Source organism: Sarcophilus harrisii, chromosome 2, assembly GCF_902635505.1.
Source record: "Sarcophilus harrisii chromosome 2, mSarHar1.11, whole genome shotgun sequence".
NCBI lineage: Eukaryota > Metazoa > Chordata > Mammalia > Dasyuromorphia > Dasyuridae > Sarcophilus > Sarcophilus harrisii.
The window spans coordinates 248,940,357-248,959,153 of NC_045427.1; the positions used below are offsets into that span (position 1 = coordinate 248,940,357).

The 18,797-nt window shown below is 49.5% G+C and overlaps 3 protein-coding genes across 6 annotated transcripts in view; 2 read left to right on the plus strand and 1 right to left on the minus strand.

Annotated features, from left to right (window-relative positions):
* Nucleotides 1-1,801, plus strand: part of ABCA2 (ATP binding cassette subfamily A member 2) — a 70,040-nt gene extending 68,239 nt beyond the window's left edge. For all 4 annotated transcript variants that reach the window (XM_031951959.1, XM_031951960.1, XM_031951961.1 and 1 more), the window contains one exon: nucleotides 119-1,801. In XM_031951959.1, coding sequence (XP_031807819.1) covers nucleotides 119-154 — 36 coding nt within the window. In that variant the 3' untranslated portion in view covers nucleotides 155-1,801. The remainder of the gene's footprint in view (nucleotides 1-118) is intronic.
* A 699-nt stretch (nucleotides 1,802-2,500) lies between these two features.
* On the plus strand, nucleotides 2,501-8,765 carry CLIC3 (chloride intracellular channel 3). Its single transcript, XM_003757523.2, has 6 exons — nucleotides 2,501-2,670; nucleotides 5,110-5,219; nucleotides 5,381-5,506; nucleotides 6,374-6,480; nucleotides 7,202-7,377; nucleotides 7,498-8,765. The coding sequence occupies exons 1-6, from the start codon at nucleotides 2,635-2,637 to the stop codon at nucleotides 7,654-7,656; spliced, it is 714 nt and encodes a 237-aa protein (XP_003757571.1). The 5' UTR covers nucleotides 2,501-2,634; the 3' UTR covers nucleotides 7,657-8,765.
* A 908-nt stretch (nucleotides 8,766-9,673) lies between these two features.
* PAXX (PAXX non-homologous end joining factor) lies at nucleotides 9,674-12,342 on the minus strand. The gene is made up of 7 exons (XM_031951963.1): nucleotides 11,916-12,342; nucleotides 11,653-11,713; nucleotides 11,263-11,312; nucleotides 10,986-11,179; nucleotides 10,406-10,474; nucleotides 10,075-10,159; nucleotides 9,674-9,941 (listed from the first exon to the last, which is right to left on the minus strand). Exons 1-7 carry the CDS (start codon nucleotides 12,062-12,064, stop codon nucleotides 9,902-9,904), a joined length of 648 nt encoding a protein of 215 aa, XP_031807823.1. The 5' UTR covers nucleotides 12,065-12,342; the 3' UTR covers nucleotides 9,674-9,901.
* Nucleotides 12,343-18,797: the final 6,455 nt, after the last annotated feature.

An 18,797-nucleotide genomic window follows, 5' to 3' on the forward strand; every position in this document is an offset into this window, starting at 1 on the left:
GACAGGAACAGAGAATGAGAAACAAATTGACTGGTTTGGTGACAATTAATAGAAAAACAAAGGATGAATCCCAGTCGGAAGCTCTGACCGTCTGAACCCTCTTATCTCTCCCCAACAGGCCCAGCTTTCCTTCAATACGGACACTCTCTGCTGAAGGAACTTTGGAGGCTCTGGCTCTCCATTCCTGGATGACCAACTTTCTTTGTCCCCTTCCTCAAACCTCCTTGGAGCAGCCCTACATTCCCGGCCTGTGCGGGCTGGGGCAGAGATCCAAGGCCAGACAGTGGGGAGGGAGGCCCCGCGCTGCCTGCCGGCCCAGCTTACCCAGGAGGGTTGGGAAGAGGGGCTGGTGAGGTCTTGTGTACCTTGAATTCAGTGCCTCAAACCTGGAGTTAGTTTTTGAGGGAGGAAGGTAGGGTGAGGTCCCCAGTGGGGGGGGCAGTGCCAAGAGTGGGGCATAAGATCCCACCTTAGGACCCTGTGGGAGCCTCAGAGATGGGGGGAAGGCTTGGATTTGACAGCAAGGGCAGTTCTTTACTCTGGGAGGCCCCAGATCTAGGGACGAGGAAATCTCCTAATATCATAGCCCAAGTATCAGTCCGGAGCGAATATTACAAATTGTACCCACTCCTTCCCTTTTCTGGCCTGGCTGCTGCCCCTCCGGGACCAGCCTGCCTGGTGGTCCTCAGGCTCTCCAGCCAATGATTGTGCCAAAGGGACAGTCCTGCTGTGCCCCAGGGTGTGGGCTCTGGCCAGTTACTCTGCTCACTTCCCTGGACTCTGATACCCCTATCCCTGATCTCAGCCTGGCCCGCTCGGCTCTGCTTCTGGCGGTCAGTGCCCCATCTTGCCTGCAGCCAGCGTCCCCACTAGCACCAAAGGCCCCCCAAAGCCTGGACTCTGACAGCCCAGGAAATACCACTAGGGAGCTGACATGAAAGCTATGTGGAAGAGGAGGAACTCTCCTCTGTGGTCTTAACCCTGCAGGACATCATCCTGATGGACCTGTGTTACACAACACTTTCCAGGCTGGTCGGGCATCTGGACAGGGGAGGGGCGCCAGGGATCTTGTGGGGTCCTGGGCAGATAACTGCTTTCCCCCTCAATCGGACTCTTCTGCCCCCCTGGATTTTAACACCTCCGCTAATGCCGCCATTGCTGCCATGCCGTCACCACCCAGAGGCTTCAACGCTGGACACCAAATGGGCCGCCTGCCAGCTTGCCCAACACCGTGGCCCAAGCCATTGATTCTGGCCAGGGTTAAGCCGGGATATTGGGCTTGTTTTCTTTTTAACCTATTTATTTTGCAATAGGAAGAAGCACTTATCAGGGGTGGGGAATATGGAGTGTACATAGATGGTAGAATGAACTTGACAGGTTGGGTACAACTGCAAGGAAAACAAAAGGAGGGGAGCTTCCCTCCTTGGTTCTCCCTCCTTCCTTCAGCTCCTATTCCCCATATGGTCTCTGTACCCAGGAAACCTAAAGCCTGAAGGTGAGGGAAAGAAGATGGAAGGACCTGAGGTCTAAAGAATTTGCCCCTTGCCCCTGAATGACTTTGTCACCTGTCACTGAAGGGGTGGGGGTGGGAAGAGGCTTGGTATTGCATGGACAGTGTCGGGGTATCTTGGGCCCAGAGAGAGCAAGCTGCCACGGCTACTTTCCAGCTGTTTGTCCATCCCAATCCCTCCCCATCCCACCCCTAGTCCTGCCTGAGGGCAGGTGGGGGACTGGGCTTGTACATAGTTGGGGAAGCAGACCAGGAAAGATGTTTTAAATAAAAAGGGAAAATATCAAACCAGCCAAAGACTCCTCTGTGTGTGTGTGTTCTAGTGTGGAATTCTAGTTCTAGTGGGAGCTGGAGACATCAATTTTGCATTCTGGGAAGGTTAAGGACACAGAATCCTTCCCTCTGCGGGAGGAGGGATAACTGGAGAGAAAGATGGAAGTCCCAAATCCAGGGGTTTATCTGACTTCCCCTCTGCCCACCCCAGTGTGGGCATGCCAGGAATGTTCCAGGCACACCCTCAGGAGAGCCCCACCTAGGTGCTGGGGAAGAGTGGAGCTCAGGTTAAGGCAACCGTTTGGGGGGCTGCCCGATTGGGGGGTGAGGCTGTGAGGGGCTCTACTGGTCACTTCCCACTCTGGGGGCCCGAGGTCCCCATTCCTCCATTCTCCCTGTGGCCCTAGAACTGGAATGGGGCCAAGTGATCCTCTTCATCGCTCCAAAAACGTGTCCCCCTGGTACCCGCCGCCCTTCACATCCCCGTCCCCTCACAAAGTCAGTGACCCGCTCAGTCCCCCCTAACTCCCGCCCCCCAGCAGCGCCCCGTTTGGGACTGTGGAGTTGGGCTCTTTGGGCCCCCGGCTGTGCAGCCAGCCCGGTCCCGCCGTTCCTTACGTGCTGTTTCCCGTGGCCCACAGACTGGGAGTCAGCCCCGGAGTCCCACGTTACGCAATGCTGCCCTCCCTGCCCCCACGCCCCCTCCCCAAGCTCACAGTCCCACAGTCCCCCGTGTCAGCGCACGGAGCCGCGCTACTGGGCGGGGTGGGACAAGGCGGAGCAACCCGGGAGCTTTAAAGAGCCCAAAACATAGTCCCCACCCAGCTGCTGCATCTCTCCTGCCGGGCACCATGGCCGAGAACTCCAAGATTCAGCTGTTTGTCAAGGTGCGGGGCCGGGCCGGGGGCCGGGAGAGGGCGGCAAAGGGGGCGCGGGGAGAGGGCGGCAAAGGGGGCGCGGGTGAAGGGGGCGCGGGTGAGGGCGGCAAAGGGGGCGCGGGGAGAGGGGCAAAGGGGGCGCGGGGAGAGGGCGGCAAAGGGGGCGCGGGTGAGGCCGGCAAAGGGGGCGCGGGTGAGGGCGGCAAAGGGGCGCGGGGTGAAGGGGCGCGGGTGAGGGCGGCAAGGGGCGCGCGAGAGGGCGCAAGGGGGCGGGTGAGGCGGCAAAGGGGGCGCGGGAGAGGGCGGCAAAGGGGGCGCGGGAGAGGGCGGCAAAGGGGGCGCGGGAGAGGGCGGCAAAGGGGGCGCGGGGAGAGGGCGGCAAAGGGGGCGCGGGAGAGGGCGGCAAAGGGGGCGCGGGAGAGGCCGGCAAAGGGGCGCGGGAGAGGCGGCAAGGGGCGGGAGAGGCCGGCAAAGGGGCGCGGGTGAAGGGGCGGGTGAGGCCGGCAAAGGGCGCGGGTGAGGGCGGCAAGGGGCCGGGAGGAGGCGGCAAAGGGGCGCGGGTGAGGGCGGCAAAGGGGGCGGGGAGAGGGCGGCAAAGGGGCGGGGAGAGGCGGCAAGGGGTGAGGCGGCAAAGGGGCGCGGGAGAGGGCGGCAAAGGGGGCGCGGGGAGGCGGCAAGGGGCGCTAGGGCAAAGGGGCGCGGGAGAGGCGGCAAAGGGGGCGCGGGTGAGGGCGGCAAAGGGGGCGCGGGGAGAGGCCGGCAAAGGGGGCGCGGGGAGAGGGCGGCAAAGGGGGCGCGGGTGAGGCCGGCAAAGGGGGCGCGGGTGAGGGCGGCAAAGGGGGAGCGGGGAGAGGGCGGCAAAGGGGGGAGCTGTGGTGGGGGTTTAAAATTAGGGAAACGAATGCTTTGAGAAAACTAGCAAGGAGATGAGATCCGGGGCACCGAGGCTGGCGAGGGGGACCCGGGAAAAGAAGAAGGTGCGAACGACTTTTTGCCGAGTTTCGATTCTTTCCAAGGAGTCCTTGGGATTTCCCGCCTCCCTCCGTGGTCTCCCTCGGCCCTTTTCTATCTCCCACCCTCTCCCTACCCCGAGAAATAAGAGCGGACCCTGCCAGACTGGGGAGTAATGGAAGGAGAGTCTCCAGGGAGTCCTCAGTCTGGTAGATAACCTTGGTCCCAAGGTCTGGGGCTCCTGTCTGTCTCAATAGCCGGGACAGACGCCGACTTGGCTGTTCAGATCACTGGTTTTCTGACCTAGGGTTCCAGGGTAGCTTGTCCAGGACATAGTCAGGGTTTGCCTGGGATTAGGCTGGTGTATGAGATAGAGTGTATGAGAAACTGGGAGGACTTGAAAAGCAGAGAAGTTGGGACAATGACAAAGGCAGAATTAAAAAGTGGTGTCAGCCTTTTGGAGGCAGATACTGTGTTCCCATGTCCACATACTTTGTGAGAGAAAAAAATTGAGTGAGCCCAGAAGTTTGTCTGCTCCCCCAGGACCTTGGCTTGGATCCCTGCCCAAATCTTACTGCCTGTAGGGCACAATTATTTTTCTGACCGGGCAAGCAGCGGGATTGATTGATACCCCTATAGGAAGGAGTATTCCTGTTGGGTACCAAGACCAAGGCTGTGGCTTCCACCGAGGGTGGATGGGAGTATTCTAGGATGCTTGGTACAAAGAAGATGTCCTAGGGATCTGTGTCGACCCTGTCCCCAAGATAAGGGAATGATGTTACAGCTGATCTTAGAGGGCCCTGGAGTGAACGTCAGGGCAGGGCAAACTTATTGTCCTCCCTACAACAGAGGGTATTGCCAAGGAGGGTATAGAGCTCCCCCTCCTTAAAATCTGGGCTAAGCAGTCTGGGTTGGGGGGCTCCGGGTCTGGATTTTGTTCCACTGTGGGCACCAATGGGTGTACTCTTACCATGATGTTCCACTGGCAGTGCCCAATGCCATGAGGTGAATCATTGAAAAAACAGTTTGGTCAGGAACTGAGCTGGGCTCCACCCTGCATAGCCCGTCTGCCCGGTGACACTGAGATGATGCCCAGGGGCCTGCACTTGATGGGGAAGTAGCATGCCCACATTTCCCCTGGTGTCAGTTTTGTGTCCCCCCCCAGGGTAGGACCCTTTCCCTGGCACCATGACAGCCAACAAGGGCACAGTGCCAGCCTCCAAGTAGCACAGACTGTTACTTTTGTTACCCCTTAAGAGCTCTCACCTGCCCCTTGAAAGAAGCCCCACCCAGCCCTGTTGATTTGGAGAGGCTGTCCTAATCCTCAGCCCTCTATTAAAAGATTGGGTGAGGGGCACTGCCCAGGCCTGAAAACAACACCCCTGATGGCCAAGGTTGACCAGATCTCCTGCATTCTCTCTCACCAAACTTGGTACAATTCTTGCCGTCCTTTGCTCTCCCTAAGGCTTCTGTGAATTTTTTTCTGCCTCCCACTAGGCCAGTGAAGATGGTGAGAGTGTCGGGAATTGTCCCTCCTGCCATCGTCTCTTCATGATCCTGCTACTCAAAGGGGTCCCCTTCACACTCACCACTGTGGACACCAGGAGGTAAACATTGAATGGCTGGCTGGAACCTGGGGTGAGGAAAAAATACATCCCACCTGTTTCCCCCAGCGTAGCCTATTTCTGCCTGAGCTACCTGTCCTGTGCCCCGGTCCCCCTCATGCTTCCTTTCCCTGTGCCAAAGATTTGGCCCTGCCCCATTACAGGTCCTTGGATGTGCTGAAGGACTTTGCGCCAGGTTCCCAGCTGCCCATTCTGCTGTATAATGGGGAAGCCAAGACAGACACCATCCAGATTGAAGAATTCCTGGAAGAGATGCTGGGGCCCCCCACGTAAGAGTCCGAGTGGGGCGTATGAGGGCACAGCTAGAAGCAGGGTCAGTGAATAAAGCAGCATCAGTCAGAGAGCTTGAGAGAGATGGATGAACTTCCTAACTGATCCTATGGTCTGACCCACGTCTCTTAGAGAGAAGTAAACCAGGGAGCAGCATGAGGAGATTTGCCCACGTTTACAGGGATGGTTAGTGGGAGACCCTGAATTTGAAATCAGGGTCTGCTTTACTTTGTAGTATGCTACTTTCTACTCAGATCCCCACTACTGATTCCCTCTCTTTCATTCAAATCTACTCTCAGGGAGAGTTTTGATTATCTTTTTTCCAAGGTGGGTTCTTTACTGAGGACAGCATTAATCATCTTCTAATCATGCTTTAGGGGGTCTTGTCCTTTAATAAGAGACAAAGCCCTTCATCAAGGAGATAGCTTGATTCCCTTTGGGAGTTCCTGAGGGGGAGTTATAGGCAGCAGGTGAGGGAGGTAGAAGGGAGGGGGAGATTTCCCAAACTCCCCCATGTCTGAATGGGAAATCTGAATAAGAAAATAGGAATTGTTTGTGGGATGATTCCAAGCAGAATCCAGAGGCTAGGCACAATCTTCTCCAGGAGTTTGTTTTCTTTAGTATTCCTCCGTGGCTGAGGGGAACAGCCAGAGAATGCAAAGCATTTATGTAGTACCCACTATGGGCCAGGTGCCATTCTAAGTGCTTAACAAATAACATGCTCATAAAGGGAGGTGGGGAAAGTGTGTGAGGATTGATAATGGGGGGTACTAATGGGAGAAAGGTGAGGAGAATCCCCCTTCCCTAGGGGATAGTGCTTAGCTGGGGTCTCCTATTTGTCTCCTGACTCTTCTTTCTTCCTTCAGCTTCCCTTGCCTGGTTCCTCAGTATAAGGAATCTAGCATAGCCGGTAATGATGTCTTCCACAAATTCTCAGCTTTCATCAAAAATACTTCTCCTGCTCAGGATGAAGGTGAATCTTCAGGCTGGGTTCCTTGTGTCCGGGGGCGGGATAGGCTGTGCCCAGGGGGGTAAAGATGGGTCTGGGGGAGTGTGAGGGTGAATCCAGTGCTTTCATCCCACAACATGGAAGTGCCTGTTGCTTGTCACTGCCTTTTTAGAGCTCGTTGCCTAAGAGGTGCTGAACAAAGTGCTTTCAGACCCTTGGGGTGGAGGGGAAGGAGCTTGTTACCGAGCTCGGGACTATCAGGAACCCTCCTGCGCGGAGGAAGAAGCTTTGCGGGGGCGTGAAGGATAGAATGTCTGAGGAGGAAGGGGGGAATGCAGCCGTGGAGAACATGGAGCGAAGGCAGAGGTGGAGGGCACGCCGGCCTCCGAGGAGGGGGCCACCTCGAGCTGTGACTGGTTGTGGGGATGAGGGATGAGACAAGGCGGGGAGGCAGGGTTCTGCAGGTTTGGGAGGGTCCCGCAGGTTTGGGAGGGTCCCGGAGCCAGGGAGAGGAGAAGGCTCTGTCATCGGGAGGCAGAAGAGAGCCGCTGTTTCTGAGCGGGTACAGGAAGCATCAGGCGTTTGGGTACAGAAAGCATCGGGCGTTTGGTTCCAGTGGTACTGATGCGAGCGCGGGTGGGTGACGGGGACAGGAACGGACTGCCCGCTGTAGCCCAGGTGGGTGGTAACGAAGCGGAATGTCTCCACCCCCCTGCACCCCCCAATCCCCTGCTTGCTCTTCCAGCTCTGTACCGGACCTTACTTCGTGCCTTGATGAAACTCGATCAGTACCTGACCACCCCTCTGGAGCACGAGCTGGCCCGGGACCCAAAGCCCACCCAGTCCAGGCGACGCTTCCTGGACGGCGACCGGCTCACGCTGGCGGACTGCAACCTGCTGCCCAAGCTGCACATCGTCAATGTGAGGGCCGGGAGGCGTGAAGGCGGAGGGAGGCCGAAGGGCGGGATTTGTGGGGCGTGAGGGAGGTGGAAGTCCCCTGGGCCGACGCGGTCAGTGACCCCCGTCTTCCGCCTACTCTAGACCGTGTGCACCCATTATCGACAGTCCCCCATCCCTGCGGAGCTCCGCGGCCTCCACCGATACCTGGAGAATGCAAAGCAGCAGAGGGAGTTCAAGTACACCTGTCCCCAGAGCTCCGAGATCCTGGCTGCCTACGCCTCGGTGGCTCGAGCTCGCTGAGCGCTCGGCCCGCTCTCCCGGGAATCGGTCCAGTCTGGGTCTTGCTCCTCCCCACAGCGGCCTTTGGGGCCCAGGACTGGCTCCTAGGTCACCCCTCGGGGAGCGCGCAGCCTGCGCCCCCTCCACCATTTCACACCTTTCGCCTAAATCCCGCCGAAGTCACCGCTTCAGGATTTCCCTGATTGCGCCGGACCTTTCTCGTTTCTAGCAGCCGTTGTTCTCTTGTGCTTGGCTTAGACTTAATTTGCTTCCAAGGAGTGTCCATAAATATATTCTTTGTCACATCTGTGCCCAGGCGTGACTCATGTTCCTGAGGGCAGGGGATGGGAGCAGGCCCGCTTCTCCGGCCCTCCATCTCCGACCTGACCCCGAATCTGGCCCCTTAATCCTCAGGCCCTCCCTGTCCTCTCCTCAGTGACCTCTGACCCTGCCTTCCCTCAAGCCCTCCCTGTGATGCCTCAGAATGGCCGACACCAAATACCTGTCATCCCCCGACTAACCCCAGACTGCTGCCAGGGTGGGGCTCATTCCGGCTTCCTCCCAGACACAAATGACGGCCCACCCTCTCTGTAGCTCTGCCCACGGACTCGGACTCGGAGGACTAGAACTGCTCCTCCAACCAGTTGGGCTGGGGTGAGAACAGTAGAAAAGGTCTGGATAGGCTGGGTGAGAGGGCAGGGCCCCGAGCCGCCTCCCTGAGCTGGGTGGGGAGAAGAGTAAAGTTGGGAATGTTTCTGGCTGGCCTGACCACATTTCTCCCAAGCCCACCGGTTAAACCAGCTTCGGCTTCCTAGCCACTAACCCATCCTTGCCCCCTCCCATCCTCTACTTTAGCATTTCTGGGGTCTGGAAGTAGACCTTCCTCGGGAACAACTGTTGCTACACTGACTGTAAGAGTTAGGTTCAAATTCTGGCTGACACTTAATTGCTGTGTGTGTGTGACCGGTTCTGTCACTATTACTGAAATCAGAGCACAGGTTCAAATACTGTCTTGGATATTTAATAGTTTTGTGTCTCTGGTCACTTCAAAAGCTCTTTGAGCCTTGGTTTACTCATCTGTAAAATAAAAATAGTACTTCCACTAATAAAACTGGGCTGTTGTGATAAAAGCACATTGTGACCTTAAATCAATGTGAGCCATTATTATAGATGCAAATTGTCTATATATTTGTGTATCTAAAACTAGACTGTACATATATTTGTATAACTGTGCATACATATATCTTTGTACATCTATATATCTCTATGAATGTGTCTGTATGACTATCTTGTCCTATGTATCTGTATGTAGCACATCTGATTGGATCTTTCTGATTTGGGGAACTGTGAGGTGACCTTTGCAGACTCTTCAGCCTCAGGTTCATAGGTATTTCTCTATAGGATTCAGGCCAGGGTGAAACACCTTGGATAGGGTAGAGGAAGGGAAGTAGCATTTATTAAACCTATATTTAATGTATAGAAGAACTGCACATGTGTAACATATATTAGATTATTTGCCATTGAAGGGAGGGGGCAGGGGGAAGGGAGAAAAAAAATTTGGCACACAAGGTTTTACAAGAGTGAATTTTGAAAATTATGTATATGCTTTGAAAATAAAAAGCTTCAAAAAACCCCAAAACCCCCTTGTATTTAATATCTGCACTCAGTACTGTGTAGCATTTTATGGATATTATCTCATTTTATATTTGTAATAGGGCAAACATAGTACCTCATCCCTGGGTGTGAGACCCTCATTAGTGATTCACTCTGGTCTTGTTAGGCTTGCCCCACCTTCCTCTCCCTTCCCCCATCCCCAAACCTGTAGGAATGGAGAGGGAGCCGCCTTCATAAAGTAGTTTGGTTTGGCTGGAGGTTAGAGCTGACACAATCTGTATCTTTTGGCCCCCACTCCCAGAGCAACCTGTACCAGTCTTTTCCCTAAATTGAGGGTGGGGTGGGGTGTTGGGGAGGTGGTCTAAGAATCCCCCAGACCACTCTTTAGCTTGAGATAAGTTTAAAGAAAGTGAGTGCTACCACATTAGACAATAAATATCTGTGGATTTATTTTGCTTTGCTCGAGAAGAGCGGCTGATCTGGGAACAGCTGTCACAGACTTGATGAATCACTTGTTTCTCTGGACAGAGCCAGCTTGGCCCTTCCCCCTTCTCCTTCATGCTGGCCTCTGAGGTCCACTGGCTTCCCTGGAGCCTGGACTGGAGGTCCCGGGCCCCAAGAGGCAGAAAGCTCATGCAGGAGTTACCATGTCTCAGGTGTCATCAAAGTGCACTCCACTGGCTGGCTTCTTACTGCACAGACAGAAAGGACACAATGAGGAAGCTGGGCCTGGGGTGGGGGAGGCCCCTCATCCAAGGAGATGAAAAAGAGCACCGGAGCTCCTTTCCAGGGAGACAGGAGAGAGAGGGGCAGGGCAGGTGATACCTCTTGAAGCCAGGATTAATGAGTGACTCTCCTGGCATCCATTTCCTGGTTGCAGGGCCCTGGGCACCTCTTCGAAAATCTGGAGCTAGGGTGTATAAAAAGTCTCCTTAAGCTTTTCCCCATCACCACGAGGGGTCATATCCTTCAATCCCCCTCTCATCGCCAATCATCTACCCCACATGAGACTTTCCTGGGGTAAAGTATGGACACAGGGCTGGACTTTAGTCTCTGAATCCAACTGACTCAGATCAGAGAGGATCATAAATATGGCTGGGGGCATAGGGAGCCTCGCCCGCATCCTTTACTCCTCTTCCCGTAGGTGGCTTCCTACCTGGCCAAAACACCTGCTGTCTTCCTGTCTGGGGCTTCTTTTTGGGGCTAGGCATCTCATCCTTCAGAGCTGAGGAAAAAATAAGTTGGGTCACACAAGGAATTTTACTCCATGTTCTAGGACAGCTGAAGCTTTTGCTGCTCCCTCATTCCAGCGTATCTGGACTACAGGTGATAGCCTGCATGCTTTATAGCATCAGAAGCTCAGCTGGAAGGAGTGTCAGTGATCATCCTAACTAGAACTTGAATAAAAAGCGGCTGCAAGGCTCCTGATCAGTGGCTATCCAGTCTCTACTTTTAGGACTCCCACTATCTGCCAACATACCCCATTCTTTTGAACAATTCCAACTAGAGGAAATTTCCCTGTACACTGCATGCTTACACCCTTATCTGGTACTTCTGACTTCTAGGGTCAACAAATGGGAAAAACTCTCACAGATGACCACCTTGTAAATGCCAGGGGCAGCGAGAGCCAAGGCTGGGGCAAACCCCTGGGCCAGAGATGTGCCCAGGTCCGGTCCACTTCCTAAGAGAGGACCCCAGGCCAAGCGCTAGACTACCGCAGGGACATCGAGGAGTACCTGCCAGCTGCCTCTCCAACCCGCACACTTGCTCTGCCAGCCCCAGCATCAATGCCTGGAGCCGGGGAGCTGCTTCGGAGCGGGGCACCTTAGCAAGGTCAAAAGTCAGGGTTTTCTCTTCCCTGGAGAGAGTCAGGGAAGCGCTGCCGTCATCCTTCAGGGTCAAAGACAGTGCGTGCTGGTCCCGGGCAACCCTGCGGGGAGTCAGGAGAGGGACCGGCTCAGCTCGGTTTGGGGGTAACCAGGACCCCAGCTTTGTCTCCCCAAGGAAGCTCACCGGAACCAGGCTGAATAGTCCTCGGCCCCATCCAGATCATGCTGGGCTTTCTGCGGAATAAGATAAAGCCCGGTCAACCAGGTCTGGGGACCACTAGCTGAACTTTTCAAAGGGATTTGGGTGGGGGGCGCAGAATGGAGAGGCGGAGGTGGGAACCCGTACAGTGTGGCACTGGGGGGGATGGAGGCGGAGGCAAGCCCAGTCTGGTGTGACACTGGGGGAGGTGCAGGATGGAGAGGCGGAGATGGGAACTGCATGGGGTGGGGGGCGCAGGATGACGACGCGGGAATCGTGCACCCGGTTTGGGCCGGCATCGGGGCGGGGTCCGCGGTGTGAAAACGGAGTGAGAGAGACCCAGCTGATTCGGACAGGGAACGGGAGGGCACCCACGTGTTTCTCCAGGCTCTCCGGGGTGAAGCCGGTGTTCCAGAGCTCCAGGGCATCGGTCACACTGGGGACAGGAAGGAGGGTCAGGGCGCGTTCAGAGGAGGGTCCCTATGCTCTCCGCACTCCGCCCCATCCCGGTCCTGCTCCCCACAGCACGCGGGCAGCAGGCCGGGGGAGCAGGGATCCCAAGGGCTGGCCGGGGACTGCGGAGGCGGGGCCGGCACCCGCGGGACCTCCCGGGGCCGGCGCCCCCCGCAAGCACTCACTAGAGGTTGAAAGTGGAAGTCCCGGCGAGGTCCGCGTCCGGCCCCGGCCCGTCGGGGCCCTCGCTGTAGCACAGGTAGCGGGGCGGCGCCTGCCCCGAGGCCTGGGCCGGCACCAGGCACAGAGAGCCGGGCGCTAAGGGCCTCTGCATGGCCGGAGCCGGGAGCGGGGGCCCCCGAGGGCCGGCCCCGGAACGGGCGGAGCTCCGGGGCCTGCTGGCCCGCACCAGGCCTCCAGGCGCTTGTGCTGTGCGGGGGAACCGGACTCGTGGGTGAAGACATAAATCTCCCTTAGTCAGCTAGCAGAAAAACAGTAGGATAGCAAACCTGCCCCCACGGGGGTCTCCCGCCGGGAGACACGGCAAGGGCTTCTGAGACTTAAGGAGGAATGGGGGAGGGAGGCCGGGGCAACCCGGGCAGGGCAAGCCCTCCGTTCTGGCTGGTTTTCCCTGCCTCTCGTGACTCCCAGGAAAGGGCACAAAGGCTTTAGAAGTTGAGATCGGACATCATACCAAAATTTGTGGGATGCAGCCAAAGCGGTAATAAGAGGGAATTTAACCTTAGAGGCTTACTTGAATAAAAAGAAAAGAAAAGATTAATGAATTGGCTTGCAACTAAAAAAACTAAAAAAAGACCAAATTAAAAACCCCCAATCAAATACTAAATTGGAAATTCTAAAATTAAAAGGAGAAATTAAAAATATTGAAAGTAATATCCCAAAGAGATTATAAAGAAGGGAAAGGGACCTGTATGTGCACGAATGTTTGTGGCAGACCTCTTTGTAGTGGCTAGAAACTGGAAACTGAATGGATGTCCATCAGTTGGAGAATGGCTGAATAAATTGTGGTATATGAATATTATGGAATATTACTGTTCTGTAAGAAATGACCAACAGGATGATTTCAGAAAGGCCTGGAGAGACTTACACTAACTGATGCTGAGTGAAATGAGCAGGACCAGGAGATCATTATATACTTCAACAACAATATATATGATGACCAGTTCTTGATGGATCAGGCCATCCTCAGCAACGAGATCAACCAAATCATTTCTAATGGAGCAGTAATGAACTGAACTAGCTATGCCCAGAGAAAGAACTCTGGGAGATGACTAAAAACCATTACATTGAATTCCCAATCCCTATATTTATGCACACCTGCATTTTTGATTTCCTTCAAGCTAATTGTACAATAATTCAGAGTCTGATTCTTTTTGTACAGCAAAATAATGTTTTGGTCATGTATACTTATTGTGTATCTAAGTTATATTTTAATATATTTAACATCTACTGGTCATCCTGCCATTCAGGGGGGGGGGGGGGTAAGAGTGAAAAATTGGAACAAGAGGTTTGGCAATTGTTAATGCTGTAAAGTTACCCATGTATATATCCTGTAAATAAAAGGCCATTAAATAAAAAAATATATATATATATTGAAAGTAAAAAAAACTATTGAACTAATTAACAAAACTAAGAGTTGGTTCTATGAAAAAGCCAATAAAATAGATAAGCCTTTGGTAAATCTGATTAGAAAAAGGAGGGAGGAAAATGAAATTAGTAGTCTTAAAAATGAAAAGGGAGAACTTTTCACCAATGAAGAGGAAATTAGAGAAATAATGAGTTATTTTGCTCAACTTTATGCCAATAAATTTGATAACCTAAGTGAAATGGATGACTACCTCCAAAAATACAGACTTCCAGACTAAAGAGGAAGAAGTAAATTGTTTGAATAGTCCCATTTCAGAAAAAGAAATAGAACAGGCAATTAAACAACTCCTAAGAAAAATCCCAGGACCAGATGGATTTAATGTGAATTTTACCAAACATTTAAAGAACAATTGGCCCAATGCTATATAAATTATTTGATAAAAATAGGGAATGAAGGAGTCCTACCAAATTCTTCTATGACACAGACATGGTACTGATACCTAAACCAGGTAGGCTGAAAACAAGGAAAGAAAATTATAGACCAATCTCCCTAATGAATATTGATGCTAAAATCTTAAATAAGATATTAGTAAAATGACTACAGAAAATCATCTCCAAGATAATACACTATGATCAAGTAGGATTTATACCAGGAATGCAGGGCTGGTTCAATATTAGGAAAACTATCAATATAATTGGCCATGTTAATAACCAAATTAACAAAACCATATGATCATCTCAATAGATGCAGAAAAAGCATTTGATAAAATCCAACATCCATTCCTATTAAAACACTTGAGAGTATAGGAATAAATGGACTTTTCCTTAAAATAATCAGCAGCATTTATTTAAAACCATCAGTAAAGCATCATATGTAATGGAGACAAACTGCAACCATTCCCAATAAGATCTGGAGGAAACAAGGTTGCCCACTATCACCGTTACTATTTAATATTGTATTAGAAACGCTTAGCTATAGCAATAAGAGCTGAGAAAGAGATTAAAGGAATAAGAATAGGCAATGAGGAAGCCAAATTATCACTCTTTGCGATGACATGATGGTATACTTAGAGAACCCCAGAGATTCTGCTAAAAAGTTATTAGAAATAATCCACAACTTTAGCAAAGTTGCTGGTTATAAAATAAACCCACATAAGTCATCAGCATTCTTATATAGCACTAACAAAATCCAAAGTCAGAGTTACAAAGAGAAATTCCATTTAAAGTAACTACTGATAATATAAAATATTTAGGAATCTATCTGCCAAGGGAAAATCAGAAACTTTATGAGCAAAATTACAGAACACTTTTCACACAAATTAAGTCTGATCTAACCAATTGGAAAATATTAAATGCTCTTTTGGATAGGGTAACAAATAAATAAAGATGACAATATTACCTAAACTAATCTATTTATTTAGCTATAAATCAGATCCCAAAAACTATTTTAATGACCTAGAAAAAATAACAACAAAGTTCATATGGAAAAACAAAAGGTCAAGAATTTCAAGGGAATTAATGAAAAAAATCAAATGATGGTGGCTTAGCTGTACCAGATCTAAAACTATATTATAGAGCAGCAGTTACCAAAACTATTTGGTATTGGCTAAGGAATAGATTAGTTGATCAGTGGAATAGATTAGGTTCAAGGGATAAAACAGTCAACAAATATAGCAACCTAGTCTTTGACAAACCCAAAGATCCCAGCTTTTGGGATAAGAACTTACTGTTTGATAAAAATTGCTGGGAAAATTGGAAACTAATATGGCAGAAACTAGGCATTGATCCATATTTAACTCACACCAAGATAAGGGCAAATGGGTTCATGACCTAGGCATAAAGAATGAAATTATTAATAAATTAGAGGAACATAGGATAGTTTACCTCTCAGACCTGTGGAAGGAGAAGGTCTTTATGACCAAAGCAGAACTAGAGATCATTACTGATCACAAAATTGAAAATTTCGATTATACCAAACTGAAAAGTTTTGTACAAACAAAACTAATGCAGACAAGATTAGAAGGAAGCAATAAACTGGGAAAATATTTTACAGTCAAAGGTTCTGATAAAGGCCTCATTTCCAAAATATATAGAGAATTAACTCTAATTTATAAAAATCGCCATTCTCCAATTGAAAAATGGTCAAAGGATATGAACAGACAATTCTCAGATGAAGAAATTGAAACTATTTCTAGTTATATGAAAAAGATGCTCCAAGTCATTATTAATCAGAGAAATGCAAATTAAGAACTCTAAGATACCACCACACCTGTCGATTGGCTAAGATGTGGAAAAATAATGATGATTGTTGGAGGGATGTGGGAAAACTGGGACATTGATGGAGTTGGTGGAGTTGTGAAACTAATCCAACCATTTTGGAGAGGAAGTTTGGAACTATGCTCAAAAAGTTATCAAACTGTGCATACCCTTTGATCCACAGTGTTACTACTGGGATTATATCCCAAAGAGATTATAAAGAAGGAAAGGGACCTGTATGTGCACGAATGTGGCAGCCCTTTGTAGTGACTAGAAACTGGAAACTGAATGGATGTCCATCAGTTGGAGAATGGCTGAATAAATTGTGGTATATGAAAATTATGGAATATTACTGTTCTGTAAGAAATGACCAACAGGATGATTTCAGAAAGGCCTGGAGAGACTTACACAACTGATGCTGGAGTGAAATGAGCAGGACCAGGAGATCATTATATACTTCAACAACAATACTATATGATGACCAGTTCTGATGGATCAGGCCCTCCTCAGCACCGAGATCAACCAAATCATTTCTAATGGAGCAGTAATGAACTGAACTATCTATACCCAGAAAAGAACTCTGGGAGATGACTAAAACCATTACATTGAATTCCCAATCCCTATATTTATGCACACATGCTTTTTGATTTCTCACAAGTTAATTGTACAATAATTCAGAGTCTGATTCTTTTTGTACAGCAAAATAATGTTTTGGTCATGTATACTTATTGTGTATCTAAGTTATATTTTAATATATTTAACATCTACTGGTCATCCTGCCATTTAGGGGAGGGGGAGGGGGGGGGGTAAGAGGTGAAAAATTGGAACAAGAGGTTTGACAATTGTTAATGCTGTAAAGTTACCCATGTATATATCCTGTAAATAAAAGGCTATTAAATTTAAAAAAAAAAAAAAAAAAGTTGAGATCGGCTCAAGTTAGGTTCCTAAAAACCTGGGAGACTTAAGGTGTGGCTTAGCTCAGTCTAATCGGGAGTATTTTAAGAATAGGAATGCAGGGATTTACTAAAATTCTGATATTCTTACGGGGAATTAAGAAGGGTGAAACACATTATACTAACAATTTTTCGGCCACCTTACACCCTCCAGTAAATGTTATTTGTATTTGTTTTTTAAAGAAAATATTATTGACAATTTGGCTTCACCTTTGTTTCTAGGTGTAGCCTTTCTCTCTCCTCACAAAACAAAAAAAAGAAGGAAAAAAAGGCAAAAGTAATATATATATCTTATTATCCACAGTCTTCTACCACTTACAGCTGATCATTCATTTCTTTTATTGCAATTTTCTTTTCAGTTCCGCATCTCTTCCTTCCATTTTCCCCTTCCCACTCATTGAGGAAACAGAAGAAACAAAACTGTTAGAAAGTATGTCAAGAAAAATGAATCAGCTACAATGTATCTTTTTTTTAAACCTAGGATAAAACTGGTTTCATGGTTTGAAAAATATAACAAAGCCCTGATTTCAAGCATGAGAACTTTATGACCTGCCTTTTTTTTCTTCAAAATACTTTTTCCTAAAGTTGTGAAGTAGGCAGAAGAGTCTTTGTTTCCTACCTTCATTTTCTTGGCCACAGTCTTCTTCCCTGAATGAGATTCTATATTCCATTCTCACAGAGCCTCAGGTTCAAGTTGGGAAAGCATTTGCAACTTCAAAGTGCTATGCACTGGACCAGGTGCTGAAGGAAGCATCTTCTGACCTTGTTCAGCTGTGTCCATCTTTCTGTGACCCCATTTGGGGTTTTCTTAGCAGAGGTACTGGAGTGGTTTGCCACTTCCTTCTCCAGTTCATTTTACAGACAAGGAAACTAAGGCAAACAGGATGAAGTGATTTGCCTAGGGTCACCTAGGTAGCATGTATCTGAGGTCACATTTAAATTCAGCACCACTTTACCGCCTACCTGCTGGGACTTTAGCTACCATCTATTCTAATTTCCTCTTTTTACAGATGAAAAAACTAAAACTCAAACATTAAGTGATTTGCCCCCAAGATTGCAAGGAAGTTTCAGATCTGAAGTTTGAACCCAGGTGCTCTAACTCCAAATTCATTATTTTCTTCCCTATACTACACCCCTTTCTCATGTATCTTCCACGTGGGAGTTTTCTGCTTTCAGATAGCACCATCCCACATGATTGAACTTATGAAATTATGCTTCTTCTGTGTCCTCTTATGGTACCAAAGATTAGCCTGTTTAGGAGGTAGAGTAGGAGGCAGTCCAGCATTGCTCAGAGACCCACCCTTTTGCTTGCTCAAAAGTTTCAGCTCTCAAGCTCTCTGCACTCCACTGAGTCAATGCACAAACATTTATTAAATCCATACAGTGCCAGGCACTGTGATAAGCAGATCATGGGCAAAGAACAGGAGTGTCCAGGTGTTTCTAACCTTATTTCCCAGCTTTCACTAGACTAAACTACTAGATTGCTGGGGACCTGAGGACAGTTCTGGGTTGGGACTCCAGGTGTGTAAATGCAGTGAAGATAGCAAGACCAGAAACACCTTGATTTTCTCAGTAATATTATCTGTCTCCTTACTAAACCTACGAAGACCTAATTTTCCTCAGGCTGAAATTTCAACCATAGTCACCGAGAGGTAAGTAGCCCCATCTCAGATCACTGCAGCATAGTAAGGAGGCTGTTAGCCTGAAATATAGCCTCAAAGGAAACTGAGATGACCTTAGTTGAATGATACCAAGAGAACAGATCAGAACTAGGGGAATAATTTATACAGTCACAACATTATAAGAAAAAAGCAGCTTTAAAAGACCTTAGAGCTCTGCTCAGCACAACACTAAAGATGAAGTGCAGAGGTTCTCCTAGACATCTCCTAGTACAGTAGAGGTAGATAGACATGGATCATGTCCTGCTGAGCCAGTCACAAAGCTTCAGGGACAAGGAGAATGAAAAGCCAAGTTCTGTGGCCTGATCATTGAAGGGTGGGCTGAGTGGTTCCTCAAGGGAATGGAAGATCCTGTGGAGCCCAGTTTTTCTGGGGACCCAGGAGCCCAGTGGAACATCTGGTAGTCTGGCTCCAGCTGGATTAATTCTCCTTTTGAGTCTTCTTGGAAGAGGAATGAGTCTGATGCTCTAGGGAATATTCCTCCAAGGTCAGGGCACAAGAAAACTCTATAGAGTACTCTGTTGTGGGATAAAATTTTGAAGGAATCTCATTCTGGGAGTCAAGAGAAATG

Excerpts from the sequence above, each read along its gene's own strand:
- PAXX (XM_031951963.1), bottom strand. The coding sequence starts at position 12,064 with ATGCAGAGGCCCTTAGCGCCCGGCTCTCTGTGCCTGGTGCCGGCCCAG. Across the intron at positions 10,475-10,985 it reads GTTGGAGAGGCAGCTGGCAG|CTCTGAAGGATGAGATGCCT; the intron begins GTACTCCTCGAT and ends TTTTTTCCTCAG. Across the intron at positions 10,160-10,405 it reads ACAGCAGGTGTTTTGGCCAG|CTCCAGATTTTCGAAGAGGT; the intron begins GTAGGAAGCCAC and ends TATACACCCTAG.
- CLIC3 (XM_003757523.2), top strand. The coding sequence starts at position 2,635 with ATGGCCGAGAACTCCAAGATTCAGCTGTTTGTCAAG. Across the intron at positions 2,671-5,109 it reads AGATTCAGCTGTTTGTCAAG|GCCAGTGAAGATGGTGAGAG; the intron begins GTGCGGGGCCGG and ends GCCTCCCACTAG. Across the intron at positions 7,378-7,497 it reads CCAAGCTGCACATCGTCAAT|ACCGTGTGCACCCATTATCG; the intron begins GTGAGGGCCGGG and ends CGCCTACTCTAG.